Source organism: Gavialis gangeticus, unplaced genomic scaffold (genome assembly GCF_001723915.1).
Source record: "Gavialis gangeticus isolate Ggan-Ray unplaced genomic scaffold, GavGan_comp1, whole genome shotgun sequence".
Classification (NCBI taxonomy): Eukaryota; Metazoa; Chordata; order Crocodylia; family Gavialidae; genus Gavialis; species Gavialis gangeticus.
In genome coordinates, this window is record NW_017729032.1 from 158,377,228 (window position 1) to 158,393,240 (window position 16,013).

The 16,013-nt window shown below is 41.5% G+C and overlaps 1 protein-coding gene across 4 annotated transcripts in view; it reads left to right on the forward strand.

Moving 5' to 3' along the window:
* The window catches only part of JADE3 (jade family PHD finger 3), a 131,886-nt gene that overhangs the window by 78,472 nt on the left and 37,401 nt on the right, over window positions 1-16,013 (forward strand). For 3 of the 4 annotated variants that reach the window (XR_002098986.1, XM_019525035.1, XM_019525036.1), the window contains one exon: window positions 13,592-13,749. Coding sequence is in view for 3 of the 4 variants with exons in the window: in XM_019525035.1 (XP_019380580.1) it covers window positions 13,592-13,749 (158 nt within the window). In the remaining variant the exon portion in view is untranslated. Of the gene's footprint in view, window positions 1-8,126; window positions 8,326-13,591; window positions 13,750-16,013 lie in introns of all 4 variants that reach the window. The other variant, XM_019525037.1, reaches the window with a different exon arrangement.

A 16,013-nucleotide genomic window follows, 5' to 3' on the forward strand; every position in this document is an offset into this window, starting at 1 on the left:
TTTTTTTTAGGACTTCATTTGTTCAGAGAGGTGCTTTCATTGGATTCAGTTGCAGCTGTGAGCGTGCAGCGCTTCTGTCTGTTATGCTGAGCATGCTGTTAGGCTCTATAAATGAAGGGGCAAACAATCTGTGGATACTCTGGTTTATGAGATTTGCCTGGGATCACATGAGAGCTTTGGCAGACAGGGATGGAATCTGATTTTCCAGGGAACATTCACTTTCCTTTATTGTTACAGCAGCCTCTCTTTCTTTAACCTTTCTTAATTCATTACACACTTTTCAACTTCCTTAGCAAATAATTTAGGAATCTTGTAGACACCCATTTGCTTCATTGTGTGACCCTGATTCATTCCTAAAGCAGGTCTGTTCTTCCCATTAAATGAGGCAGGCAGTTGTCCTGTGGGAACATGCTTCAATTCGTTGCAAGGTGTCCACAGGAATGGGCTTAATGAACATTGCTCAGGACATTGAATTTGGGTCCTTCTTAATGTTTTAGTGTTTGACTCTGAAACTGTAATGTTCTTCTAAAGATATTTTAGAGCAACTAAAAAGTATATGTAAAACTAAACTGCAAAAAAAAATGTGATACTATATTAACTCCCCTCCCTCCTCCACAAACTCAGGTGATCAGTATAATTTGGCCCCTTTGAGATCTGATGGCAGAGCTGGTGCCAGTGGCAGTCCCTTGATATGAGGATGACAGTCTCCCAGTAAATAGGGAAGCCCTTAGCAAGTCAGTAGATGGCTAAAAAGGCTGATCCAAGATCCTCGTGTTTAACTGCAGATGTAGCCAACAATTCTGGGATGAAGTAGTAAATCCTGGTGATGTTGGGTCACAGCTCTTTTTCCCTTATCTCTGTCATTTATCTGCTGTCATAGTGAGACATGTTTGCTCAAAATGATCAATGCCTTGTTTTACATCATGGTGCCATTGGGGATGATTCACTGTTTGAATCCAGTCTCCTAGGTATTGATGTCAATACCGTCTTTCTTCAGGTTAGCCTTCAAGGTGTCCTTGAATCTCTCCTTTTGCTCATCTCTATCTGTGAGTTGGGAGTATAAGACCTGTTTAGGCATCCTTATGACAAGGGATCCTGGTTTTCTCTAATAAAAAAAAAAATAAAAAAAAAAATCCAAAATTCTCTGAATAAACCCCCCCCAAGTATCTCTCTTCTCTCTCTGCACTCGCTTGCTGCTCTTGCTTCTCTCTTTGTACTTGCTCAGTTGAACACAGTGGTTTTTTTTATATACTTACAATTTCAAAGCAATTTGGAAGCCTCCCAATGCCTCAATCGCTATAACAAATTAAATTCTAAATACTTACATATGTTGGGGTTTTTTTTTTTTTAATGGAAAGTCAGACCTTCTCCTGCACCTTTGCTCGCCAGGTTGTGGGTTCAACTGTGGCTGTCCGCCCTGTCGCTTTGTGGTGTTTCTGCTTTGCTTAGGTTATTTTTGTAACTGTGTATCAAGTTTTCCCTTGAGAAAGGGGGATGTGGTAGTAAGGGCTAACTCCCTGCTACGCTGTGGAGTAGGCTTCTGCCTGGTGCCAGGCTGCAGCCCCATACCCTGCTGTGGGCACAGAAATCTGGGGAGGCACAGGCCCCCCATGCTTCCCTGATGTGTTGCCTATGGGCCTGACCATTCCCCGTGAGTGTGCGCAGAGGTGGGGAACCCCTCCCCACCCCTTCCCTCTGGGATGAGCCACCTATGGCTTCGTCCTGCTCCCCAGCTGGGCTTCACAGCTGCGCGTTGCCACCTCCTCCAGCCTAGGCCCTGTGTGCTGCTTTGGTTGGGCAGTGTCCCCAACCACCAGCCTTGCCCCACTCCTTCCTTTACTGTGTAGGCTTGACACAAGCTGCCAACCACACAGCAAGGTGGGGATGACAGCCTACTAGGTGAGAAGTAGGCTTGGATCATCATGTCATGTTTATTGAACATGCAGTTTCAGAGATGTCCAAAGGCAGCACTAGCAGATTTTATGCAGTGCTGAATATCATTATCTACATTTACTTTTTTGGGAAAGATGGCTACCAAGACAGGTGAAATGCTCAAAGATTTTGCAAAGATTACTCTCTAATAGTGCTATGTGGAGGTGCAACTGGTTGGCTTGGGATGGGTTGGTAAAGGATCTTGGTTTCTGTGAAGTTGGCAATGAATGGAAGCATTTTATACCCTTCACAATCAATCATAAGTGACCTGGAGGTCTTCAGTTGAGTGGTAACACCTGACACAATTTTCAGTGTTTTGAATATCAGTAATGGAAGTGTTGTTTATTTATCTTGCATTTGGAATGTAACCAGTTGATGTTAAAAAGATTCTTGTCCACAGATACTGACGTCAGATGGAAGTCTCCCAGTAATGAGATTTCGAATAGCTGTAAGACAGATGGAAAAGGGTGTTGGTGTGATCGCATACTCTTGCTTGACTCCAGTTCTATTCTGAAGGGGTCTGTTTCTAAGCCATTGCTTAGGACAGTTGCTGCCATGTAATCTTGACCACCTCTGATCATTGTAACAAATTTTGACAGGCATCTCATTAGGATTTTTCATAGGGCCTCTTTGTTTATTGAATCAACAGCTTGAAGTCAGATCAATGAAGGCCGTGTAAAGATCTCAGTGTTGCTTGCAGCACCTCTCCTGCAGTGATCTAGCAGTAAAGATCATATCTGTTGTACATCTAAGTGGCCTGAAATCTTACTGGGATTTGCATAGGATCTCCTCAGTGAGGAAATCAAGAGAATGTGAGGAAGGATCTTCCCACCTATGGATGGGAGTGCAATACTACAGTAATTACGGCACTCGGATCTACCTCCCTTCTTGAATATGATTCTGGCATCTCTCAAGTCACTGGGAATATGCTCATTTCTAGAGTTTTATAATAATGAGTTGTCATTGGTGTGAGTTTTTTTTTCACCTTATAAATTGCAGCTGGTATTCCATCAGGACCACATGCTTTGTTGTTCTTCATCAGCTTAATGGCTTTCAAGGGCTCTTTAAGTTGGTGGATCTGCAGCATAGTCCTTAATGGGTGTTGTGCCATGGTTTGGATCAGGGGTAGACAATGTTTTTGGCCAATGCACTGAAAAAACTGCGATATCTACCCTGTAAGGTGCTGGTGCGCCAGAAGAAACAAAACTTGGGCGGACAGTACGTGGCAGGATGAACTGCATATTTAATATAGTTAATAATCATAATGTTGCTTTCTTATAGTAAATACCAGGTTTTCTAAAAATTCTAACCCTGGTGACAATAAATAAAATGTCATATACTACTTTTGTATGTCTTCTAACTGTAACATTTCGTGAAGTTGATGCAAACCAAATGCAGGGCAAACGGTGTAAACAGGCAAACAGAAAGCAGAGAATCAGAAGGAATTGAATTATTTGAAGTGTGTATAAATCTTAGTAAGTACTTCCAAGAAGGCAATCAGAGAGCAGAAACATGCACTAAAAAGTGAGCAATATGAAATGTTTAAATCTAGGAATGCAAAGTAGAGAGATCAAAATAAACTGCATATGAACTGTTTTATGAAAGTAAACAACTGAAAATATGCACTGGTTTAAAAGAGAGTGAATATTTGAATAAGAAATGATGTAATAGAGCAAAATAAGCTGACTAATATGAACTGGTTTGAGAGAGCAAAAACTGAATATGAATCAATTTAACAGGGCAAAATTAAGTGAATAATATGCAATGTTAAACTCTCAGTTTGCAAACCACAGAAATTGGTTCCAGCACCAACAGGCTCCTGAGCTATCTGTCGCACAGAGCCACATGCTTCCCTCATATGCAGCGGGGTAGGGACTTCTGATGTCTGTGGTGGTGCTGAGCCTTTGATAAAGCTTTGTAAAAGCTCCCAGTGCCTTGGCAGGCACCAGGGGTGGGCTGGGGGCAGCACAGGCAGGGATGCAGTCTGTGTTGTGCTGAGCCCTAGGTGCCTATGGCTGAGTTTGTGAAGCTTTGTGAAACTCTCAGCACCACCACAGACATGGTGGCAGCGTCAGCAGAATGCAGACAGCATCCTTGTGTCCCTGCCTGTGCTGTCCTCGCCCTGCTTCAGGTGCCTGCTATGGTGCTGGGAGCTGTGGCTTCTTCAGAGAGCCTGGAGCAGCAACTTAAAATTTAAAGCATTTTTCTCAGCACACCCTGGCATGCCAAAGAAAATGTCTACATGTGCCACTAAGTGGCATGTATGCCAGGGGTTGTTTAACCCTGGCTTGGATGGTTTTTCTTTGACATTAAAATCTTGGTGCAGCAGCTCTTGGAAGTTCTTCTACTGTGCATCAATGGTGGAGCTGTCAGTGCTTGTTCCATCCTTGGACATCAGAGAGACTGCTCCTCATGTGTCTGTCGCATTGATAGCTTGGCTGTGCTGAAGAAACTACAACTCTTGACAGACTTTTGAATCTTGCTTTGTCCTCCTTCCATATGTTCTTTCATTCTTAAATTTTCCTCTGGGTCTTAGCTTTAATGTGGTGATGATAAGTGTCTTGGTTTTGTTTTGGAGCTGATTTCCTTCGGCCAAGCTTTGAGGGCTCTGTCGGTGAGACCTTGACTTTCCCTGTCTTTCTTATGGAACCAGTCCTGATGTTTCTTTGTGGAGAAGCCTGGAGATTCTTCACATGCCTTGTGAATGGTTTCCTTGAGGCCTGCAATGGCATCAAGAACATCAGGGAAGTCAGAGTTTCTCACTAACGCACTGCTGGAGATTTATCACTCTTAGCTGGGTCTTACAAGCACTCTATTGAATTTCTTCCTTGGCTGCTTCTCTTGTTTCTTTGGGGTGATTCTAATAGACATGATGGAGGGGAGACATAGGCTGGGGGGAGAGGAGGAAGAGGAGGAGTAGTCTCCCTCCTGTATCCCACAGAGCCCCCTTCTTCACCCTGGGGGAAGAGTCCCCCCTAGCACAAAATAGACCCCCCCCTTCCCTGCCCCATGGGACAACCATCCTAGCATGGCCGCGTTAAGGTGAAGGGGGCAGGGAGAAGGGTTAATTTCTCCCTCTGACCCTTTTGTCCTACAGCTGGGGTCTGCCAGCCCCAGGGGCCACCACCACAACCCCTTCCCCCCTGCTCCCCAGCTGACAGGTAGACCCTGACTGCAGTAGGGGAGGAGGAAAAGGAGGGAAGAAGTAATTCCCTTCCTGTCCAGTTGACCTTAATGGGTCCATGCTGCCCGGTGTCTTGCCAGGTCCTTTCCCTACTCGGGCTAGAGATCGGAGACACCAGTCCAGCCCAGCTTGAGCAGAGCAGAGCCCTGCCCAGAAAGGATGCTGGGGAGTCTGGTTTAACTTAAACCAGCACAGGGTCTGGGACAGACAATACATAAACCAGTTTGAGCCAAATTGGTTAAATCTGATACTACATTCAACCAGGTTTGTCTCAAACTGGTTTCAGCCATTTTGAAACTGGTTTATGTGCACTGAATGTCTGTTCTGTTACAGGTTTAAACCAGTTTCTGATCCCTTAAACCGGTTTGTGTAATGTCTGTCCCTAGCCTAGGAGGTGAGAGACCCACAGCACGCATGTCTGCCGTCTGAATTAATGAAATAATTAGTACCAGTAATAGGTCTTTAATCCTGTCTGTGGCTCTGGGTGTTGCACCTGTTGTGGATAACAGAAATGTAGAAATGGAAGGTTCAATTCTAGGTTTTCCAGAGGAATGTTATAGTGGTTACAGGAACATTTGCTACTGCCATTCCCCTTCCCTCACATTGTAGTCCATTTTGGTTTGTTTCCTTCTCTTTCATGCTGCCTGGGCACCAGCTTTTAGGACAGTGTAGAGCAGAGGTGTCAAACTCATCTAATCCTATGGACTGGATGAGGCTCTCTGGGCCTGTCTATAGGCTGAACCAGGATCAAAACCCTGTGCAGTGCAGGCAGTGCATGTGGCACTTGCTGTTCATGCAGTATGTGGGGCTGCATGGGGTGCATCTTGTCATGTTCCCAGTGCTGCATGCAACATTCGTGGGGTCCAGTGCATGGGCTGCATGTGGCCCATGCCACCCCACCTTATGTGCACTGGGAGCCTCAAGGCCAGTTTATGCAGCATACAGGCGCTGCATGCAGCACCAGGGCCAACGTGGGGTGCACGCTGCATATAGTATCCTGCCAGACTGGCTCTGTGCTTCTGGCTCTGGCACAGCCTGATCTTGACCGGCCCCAGAGACAACTTCTACATCCCTGGGAGACCATGTGCGCACTTGGACTGTGTACTATATCCTATAGAATATTTGGTATGTAGGTGGTGGTAAGAATATTTCTGGTAAGCAATATTTTTTCCATGACCTTTGTTCTAAGAAACTATTTCAGCTGCAACTTTAAAAAGAATTCAGGAAAAAACCCAGTCTGGAAAATTTCAGAGTAAACAAGTACAGCATATGTGTCACAGGCCGGCTAGGTGCTGTGAGCGTATCAGCCATTAAGCTACTGGGTTCGGGATTGAGGAGGTGAGTCGGGAGTGAAGTAAAGGCAAATTTACTTATAGCTTAACATACAACAATTAACAGAAAGGTTAATGCGACAAACAAATAGTACAGTAATAAAGAGCTAATAGTAAATAATAACAACAGATAGACAGAATGACAAAGAGTTCCCACATAGGGTTGGCAACTTATCAGCAGTACCTGTATGCCAGGTGCGCGCCAAGTTGTTCCAGTGAAGTCGGGCATCCCTGATCAACGCTGTCCAAGGGGTCACCAGGAAGGTCCCTTAGTCAGGATCCGGTCCTTGCTCACACTGGGAGTCCGGGGTCTAGGCTTGGTACAGCGATGGTCCTTCTGTCCCATCCTTGAAACTGGTTACTTGACATGCACATTCCTTTATGCCTTATTTAATGCTAATCTGTTGGCTTTAGAGCCACTCACAATCTTGCCCTATAGATGTTACCTTATGGGATTAAAAAGTGTTAGAAATTATCATGAAAGGTTCCTGCCTGAACTCGGGTTCACCCAAGAAGCAAATTATACCACATTACTTTGAGGTTTGAAATTAGCATTACTACGCCCAAGATCAACCCCTTGGTTTCTTATTCTTTGGATTCCTTGGAATGTGCTAATTATATTAAGTGGTCAGATCTTATTATGGCTGACCTTTAAAAAAAACCCTGTTAGATCAGCTAATCTTGTAGATTTGCTTGTTTTGGGGGCCCAGTCAGTCCCATGATCAGTGCAAACGGTTAGATTCAACACTTTGGTTAAATTGTGACAGATAAATTCCACTTGCAGGTTGCAAACTTGCAAGCTTTGCATTAGCTAATCTTAACTGCTAGACGATTGCCTGGATGTCTCCAAGAACATATATTCATTGTTCATGATAGTAACCCCTCTGGTTCTGGCCACCACACATATCAGAGATTTGCAAGCAGCTATAAATAAGGTCTTATAGGAAGATGTCTCAGGCAACTTTAGCCATAGGTGGTATTAGCAGCTCTATAAAATTCAAGATGTTAGCCCAGGGAGGTTTCCTGCAGATTTGCATGTTAAACAGGATTTGCACATCCTCTGTTTTGTGCTTTGAGTCACTACAGAACTTTTTATAATCTACTTTGTTTTTCCAAGCACTACTTTGAGTCTCTGGCGATAGTAGGTGTGTAATTCTTTTAAAACTTGTTTACATATCTATCTATATCTTCTCTTGTCAGTTTGTATTGACTTCTAGAGGGCCTCTACATACAGGAGCAAAGGTGCAGCTTCCTATGCTTAAGCCCCCTTCTTGAAAAGGGAATGTTACCTCTTTGATGCCCCTACATAGCTAGTACACCAGACTTTTAAATTAATGGTAAATTTGTGTGATGTAAGAGCAGAAGAAATAACATAATAAAAGTGGAAGACATTTTTGTGATGCATGATAAAATTATGCTCGGTTTTTTGGTGTTGGTTTAAGGACCAAACAAAAAAAAGTCTCTTTTGCAGCTACTCAGTCTAATAAAAGATATTGCTCAAAGAACCTTGCCTGCCTATGATAAAATTATGGTACTTTAAGGAAGATTTGTAAGATGCTCATAGTTGTGATTAGTTTAGCAAGATATAAGGGTGCTTTTTTAAGAAAGGAGGGATGGATTTGCCTTTGGGCATTGAGGAATTTTTCAGGATGTGTATTTGTGCTGTATTTTTTGTGCAGAGATTGTCAAATGACTGAACTGGTGGCTGCTAAGGTACTCCAGAGCTGCAGATTATTCTTCTGAAGAACTGGTTCCTCTAAGGTCACCTAGGCAGACTAGTACGATGCTATCCATGACAGATCACAGAAAGTGCTTGTCAAGCAGCTTTGCAGAAAGGACAGGCATGTGAATGAATGAAAAGGCAAGGCTGGCAAAAAGGTGGGAAAAACTTGAACTATTCTCCATGTGGAGTATTTAATACAGCCTTTTTTCCTCACTCATGTAGCTGGTGGTTTCTTTCTTAGGTGTTTTTTGGTACTTATAGTTGAGTGAAATGCTCTCTGAAGTACAATGGTTGCTTCTGTTTCCTGCTGAATTAATTCGTATTTGTGTATCTTGTTAAGTTCTACAGGTATTCTTTATTGTAAAAAATCTAAATGTGCCAATAAGTTTTTTTGTTGTTGTTTTTGTTGTTTGAGGTGAGGGGGACGCTTTTTATGAAAGAGGCAAAACAAGAGCACTGCAGGTTAACTTGTCTTTGATATGGAGTGAGTATATTCAGGATCTAGCATTTGCAGGGTAGCACATTCAAAACATTCTGACATCCTCTGCTGCTGCTCATTGGACTATCTCCAGCTGTCGTGCTTGGGAAAGGCTAGCATCAGAACTGAGACTTGATAGTTTTAACGTGTGATTTATTTAAAAAGATTTCTTCCCTCTTTCTTCCCATTCTATTCCTCTTTTTAACCTGCATTTTTTTCACCATTACAAGTTATTTAAAAGGAGAGAGAAGGTGAGTGGTGAAGTAATGGATCCTTCCCTCTGTGAAAGATAAATGGAGGGGGCAAAGCACTAAAGGACCCTCATATTGTAGGCATGTGAATACTGAGTTCTGAAGGCAGAAGCCAGTTAGGCTTCAGTGGGTGCGTTCAGATGAGTGTGGATGTTTTCCACTGGGACTAATAGTCAGTGGCAAACCTCCTGCCACATGCCCGTACCACGTGTGCTCTGGTGCGTGACAGGTTACCCCAGGTTGGGTAAGGGAGGCTGGGGCCAGCAACTGTGCACCTTACCTGAAGCCCCAAGGATGTCAGCTGTGGCAGAAAGCGTGGTTGGCAGCTAGAGCCTGACTCTGGCTGGCCAGGTTCTGGTTTTGGATGGGATGTGCTGCTGCCATGTGAGCTGCCCCACTATTTTGGTGTAAGTTTTTGGACCTTGGGATCTCCCATGGTGAAACGCCCCCTGTGCTGTAAGGTAACAGTGCAGAGAACACCTACATGTACGGTGTGTGGCACCACAGACAGGTCTGCGGCCCCACGTGTCCATGCTTGCTTGGACACAGCCAATAAGCGCATAGTCTGAAATAAGAGCATCCCTGTCACTTCTGAGATTTTCATTTAAGTGTAACTTGCCAAGAAACTTAGGTAGTTAGCTTAGTACTTTATGAGAACTTTGATTGCATTTATGTATGTAAGCATGAGAGAAATGTCAGATTATATCTGTATTGTAAGCAACAAGATGAATGTAGGTGTGGCAAAAAAGTTATTCCTCCTTGTTATTCCTCCTTACTTTCAGGTTTTTCGTCTAGTAAACATGAATTTACAAAATGTATCAAAGCTGTATTTAAATTTTTTGTGGTTCAGATATTGTTCTGTAATATTGTTTGGGTTAACTTGCATTTGAATAAAGGCTTCTTTGGTATTTTTGTGTGCCTGTCTTTCTACAGAGCTCCTATTTTAATCTCCAAACATTTTTATAAACCTGCGGTTTGCTGTGATACCTGAGGAATTGATGACTATTTTCTGTGTTAAGGAAGAGAAGCCATTCCACATTTCCAAGAGCGCAGACCCTACACAGTTGCTTGAAATAGTTGCTTAGTGATTTTGGGCAATGGAGGGAAGGCAGTTAATTTAAAAAGCTTGCTTATATCATGTACCTGGAAAAGCAATTTTGTCAAACGGTGACTTGTGTCCCTTTTGAAAGAGTGTTCCATTTGCCAAGTCTTTTGGCAGCTGATGATATTGAGGTCAAATATTGAAGGTAATGCTAATAAAATCATACCCAAGTCCTTCTAGGTTTCATCGGAGTTTTCTTTTTAAGTGACAAAGAAAGAAATATGGCACTAGAGATCTGTCTTTGCCCTTGAGCTGGGAGCTTTCCCACTCTGTTGTTGGAGGTTGCTGCAGTACTGAGGGTGATGGACAAGCATGCAGATTATAGACGGTTTTGTAACAGTTTTAAATCCCTGAATGACTAGAATAGTGCTGTAACTATCGTGAAAAATGTATACTAAGGAAATATTGGTCTGGTATTGGGTTCCTTGTAGTTGATGTTAACCATACATTGCCCCAACTTATACCTCATTGGCCTTCTATGACAGTGCTGTTGTAAATCCAGTCGATATGCATATTGTCTAGAATTGGTGATATAATTGGTGCTGTGCAACAAAGAGGAAAATGGTCCAGGCCTTGGTTCTAAAAATACAGATGGCACAATTCACATGTGGCAGATGATCAACAGATGAATTCACATTAAGTCAATGCCATTAGAACAGACTCTTCTACTAGTACTTTTCCTTCTGGTGTAAGTAATCAGTAGGGATCCTGGTATTCTCTGATTTAAAAAAAAAAAAATCCCCAATTTTCAGTTAAAAAAAGTCACCCCGAATTACGTTTTTCCATGATTAAAATGAAACACCACTAATATATAGATATATTTTAACTTTTATCTATATATTAGTGGTGTTTCATTTTAATCTTAGAAAAAATGTGGATTTGGGGTTGCTTTTCTAACTGAAAATTGGGTGGTTTGTTTTTTTTGTTTTTTTTAATCAGAGAAAACCAGGATCCCTGGTAATCAGTCTGCTTAGTACAAACCTGTCGTTTCATAGTTTCAGCCAGTAACTTACAAGGTAGTTTGTAAAGCATCATCTTGGGTAAGATTATATAACATCACCTCCAATAATTTAGCCAATAAATACATATTAATTTGTTGTTTGTTTTTCTTGGAGAACTTTTGAATATGCCGGGTTAATGCTTCTAAAAGAAAACTCATCCCATTGCAGCAGAGAGAAGAATGAAGTGCATTTGAAAGTGATTTATACTAGTTCAGTTTTGTGTTTAATATATTCAAGTTGCTTGAGAAACATTGCGTGTTCACGGATATCAGTCTGTGAAGTCTTCCTGACTTAAGTTGGGTTATTATATTTTGCCAGAGTGTTTGTGATGGTGATATAGGTAAGGAGATTTTTACCTAACCTGTGTAAGGCCTGTTTGTTTTTTAAATGGCTGTAATTGTAGATCCAACGTTTTAAAGACTTTAAGGTATCTATTTATGAAGACACTTGTTGACTACTTGAGGAATCTAGCATAGAATACTTCTGGAAACTATTTCTAACAAGTGCATTGTAGGTGGGGAAAACCATAGGGGCCTGTTAATTTGTCTCTTTCTGTTCAGTGTCCTACTTGATGTGCTGCTGTTCTTGCATATGTACAAATAAATAAATAAAATGCTGTCACAGTATATCCTAAGGCTCTACTTTTATGTCCCAAATTATCAGTAGCTATTTTATTAAAGCAGAGACAGACATGGTAGTGAATTATCATTTTAAAATATGACCACACATGCAGTGCTTATTAAATAACGAAATGGTGCCCGATTGCAAAGCCCACCAACTACGGTATCAACAGCTAGACCTTTAAAGTTAAAAGAACTTTAAACATTTTTTGGTAGGTAACATCAGCAAAAGTATATGTGGGGATGGGGCAGGGTTCCTGTTGCCGGTGCACATTTACTGTAAAAGTTCAGGTTCTTTGGAAAAGTGGAAAATACTGTGTAGTTGTTTCCTCACGCATGTTTCACAATCGCTTTTATATGGGTGCAAGCTAATAAAACTGGGAATTTGTGTGTTTGTTTTACACAAAGCTTTTGGGTCAGAGATGATATCTTTTATTAGACCAACTAAATAGTACCAAAAAAATCTTTTCTTTGCAAGCTTTTGGGCACACGCTCTTTGTCAGCCTTCATCAGGCTGAGGAGAATTCAAAGACCTCCCAGCCCCTAATGTCTATGAATTTATTTATTTATTATTTTTGTAATGACTGATAACATCAGATTGAAGAGAGATCAGGAAGAGCTAATTAAATTTAGATAACTAGCTCTTGTTTCTATATAAAATTATCACAGTTGATTAAAAAAAATAAAAAAGAAGTTCTGCAGGTCTTATCATGGGGTTATTTTCCTCTTTGAGTGACTGCCTATTAGAACAGCTTTGGCTTTGATGGCTTACTTAGTTCTCTGTGCCCTTTTGAACATACTGCTGTTCAGCCAGCCAGGACTTTCACCTCAGGCACTCCTTGAAGCAAGCCATGGTCCCTGCTTTTGCTCATTTTGCAAGGAGGATGAAAGTTTGTCACTGTCATACTTTGTCAATGTCTGCTGAATGCAAACTGTAGGTATGTCCTTTTCTTTAAACCAGTGTACTCACAGTACATAAGAACCAAAAATGTTAGGCTAGGGGTTCATAGATGCATCAGATTTCATAGAAGTTAGGGGCTGGAAGAGACCTCCTGAGAGCATCAGGTCCAACCCTCCCACTCTAAGGCAGGAAAGACTACTGAGGTCAGATGACCCCGGTGAGGTGCGTCCAGTCGTCCCTTAGAGATCTCCAGGGAAGGCGACTGTACCACCTCTGGGGGGAGTCTGTTCCAGACTTTGGACATATGAATCATACATTTTTTTTTCTTAACATCTAATCTGAAGCAATCTTCTAGCAGTTGATGACCATTATTCCTAGTCTTGGTGAACAGATGTTGTTCTGTTGTAGCCAACCATTCTGTTGTAACAGGGTTGTTCTGTTGTAATCATCCAATAGCTGAAGAAACTTTAAATTTCTTTCTTTAAGCCAAAACAGTGTTGGGTGATTGCTTAGGGTCTGGTTTTTAGCTGGTACATGCTCCATGATTTTAGCTTCTCCAGAAGAATGCTGAATGACCCTACCTTATCTTGGCTTCCCTTATCCTATCCTAGCTTCCTTTCATTTTTGGCTATTTAGATTCAGCTTGGGAATGAGCAGGGCTTATAGGGAGCCCTCAAGTTAGGAGTAGAGGTAAAGGGGTGCAGAAGCCACTGCGGCTCGCTGGAAAGAAATGGGATTAGTTGCTGGGGGGAGAGGAGTGTGGCTGCCACGTTATGCGGGGAGTCTCCTGGTTCTCAGTGGAATATGTGAGATCTCAGGAGAGAGCAGGGGTTGGGAGGGTATGCGGTGACTCCTGTGGAGGTCAAGGAAAAGATGGGTGTTGAGGGAGTCTTCAGTGGAGTCCTTAAGAAAATTAACTAATTGTCCATGTCAACTATGTTAGCAGTGTGGTTATAATATCAGGGAAAACTATTCAGACTGTTTAATACCACTGATTTTTTTTTTTTTTTCTTTCCAAATGAGAGATCGGTTTATTTTAGTTTTATTTCTTTATTTCTTTGTGTGCAGGTGTTCCGGAAGGATCTCATTAGTGCCATGAAACTCCCTGATTCTCACCATGTTAACCCCGATGAATATTACCTCTTTGCGGACACATGGAAACAGGAGTGGGAAAAGGGTGTTCAGGTCCCAGCCAGTCCAGACACTATTCCACAGCCTTCCCTCAGGTATTTATTATTCAGCATTGCTAACGGGTTCAGTTTTTATAAAATGAGATGGTGCTTCAAAAAACTACCATCTCATTGCAGTCAGAGCCTGCTCCCTTCTTATATTTAAACCTGATATACCAATCTCCCCAATCCATACTCTTTCGAACTAAAATACTACCAATGTGTAGACCACTTCAAAGGCAATTGGGATTAGATGGGAAGAGGCCAATCTGTATTAAAGGCTGAAGACCTGTGTTTACTCTGCATAACTGGGTTAAAAATCTAATCTAATCTGAAAAAAGGAAAGGAAAAAAAATACCAAGTTCCTTTCTGCAACCAGTTGGAGCACTGCATAACAATATCATTTACCATAATGTGGCCAAGTGAATAACATTTCAATTGTAAAACGCAATTAGCATTTATTAAATTAGAAAAAACTACCTATAACATCGAGTTTAATAGTAACTCTAGTGTTGGCCAGAATCCTGTGTCTAGCACTGATTCATGTCAGTCAGATAAAGATTTCAAAGGACTGTTAAGAACCTCCGAGACTGGGCAAACCGTTATGTGCAGGGTACATAACCCGTCCTCACCAAGTCTTAATAACCTGTTTGTGCCCTTGAACAGGAGACTGGAAACTTTCTCTTGAATCTTATAAAAAGCGGCATGCTAGTCATACATCCAAGATCATGCATCTACCACTTCATTTTATATTTTTCTTCTGTTATCTTATGTAAAGGTTACTGATCTGTAGCATGTTCTCCACTAAGGGCCTTGGTGGCCCTGTACAGCCCCTTTAATTGTTGGAAGTTCTGTAATTCCAGTCTTCTGTGAGACCCTCCCAAAAGGTTGCTCATGTCCTTTCCTTTGAGACATGACCAAATGAAGCATGATATTTTTATACTAATAAAAGTGCAGACCCAAATGTTCAAGAATGGTAGAAAGCTAAGCTTGGGCTTAGAAATGCAAAATGAGCCAGCTGTGTGAAGTATTTTTTTTTTTTTTTTAAATCAAGTGAATTATGAACATTGTGTCCACTGGGCTTGAGTTCTCAAAGATTTGGACATCTCTAAAAATCCTCTTTTTAGGTACTGAACTGAAGGCTAAGGGCATTAACTTTTACTTTTGCACTTTTTTAGAAATGTTAGTCACAGTGTGGTTATTCAGGTCTTACTTGAATATAATTCAATGTCGTAATTCTATTTTTAGAATTAATATTTCTCTACCTAAGTAAAGGAAAAAATCTAGCTAATTCAGAACACAATAAGAATAATAAATATAGTTGCTTCCCCATTATGCATTGTATAACTACTGAAATTTAATTCAATGTTCTGCTCTGTTGCTCAGGTTGAGTAGGGTTCTCACATTTCTCTGTACCATCACTCCAAGGTAGCAGCTTATGGTTCTGCTCAGGTGCAGTGTTCTTGCTACTGGAAGCCCAAATATTTAGAGAGGCTAACCTCTTTGTTTTCCCTTCATGCTAAACCTGTGTCACTGGAAGTTGTGAAGACAAGATAAGGAGCCATGTTGACACTAGAAAAAGTTGGCTGATACAGATGTACTGGCAAATCCTTCGGGTACCACACAGCTTATGCTAGCAAAAAAGTGATTTTGCCAACTTAGTTTGTACTGAGCTAAATTAATCATGCCTTCAAAAACACTTATCCCAGCATAATTACGTGTCTGACAGGTCTGTTGCCAGTACAAAAATAAGGCTTAAAAAAAATCTCACAGCTCCCATACCACTAATCAGTATTCCTGTAAGACCAGAAACTTCTACTGTAGACCTGGACAGAACAAATAGAAAATAGATAAGATGGGGTGAAAAGAAATGAACCAGTGGATAGGGGAGGAAGAAATGGGGCAGAAAAGCACTTCCGCTAACATTGGGTAACCCCCATTGTCCAGTAAGAAGCATGTAAGTCATGAGAGTTCAGCAAAGTAATCAAAATGTAAGTAGTTTAACAAAACATAATGCACATAATTTTACTTCAATTTCCCTCCACACAACTTTGTTCTTTAGGATTAGCAGGAGGTGGCAGTCAGTGTATTTCACATATAGCATTCCTGTTCAGTTTGCCTCTGAAGTCCTTCTAGACATACAGCCCCTGGCATTAGATATGGAGAGAAACTGCTTTTATGTGGGTAACAGTCCTTTTCATAAAAAGCACTTCATAATGTGAAGTGAGCTTTATTTCTAAAGGACTGGTTGTTCTGCCTTGCATATATCTTAATCGTGTTCTTTTTGGCTTTCCTGTTCACTTAGCAACAGACTGTACAAT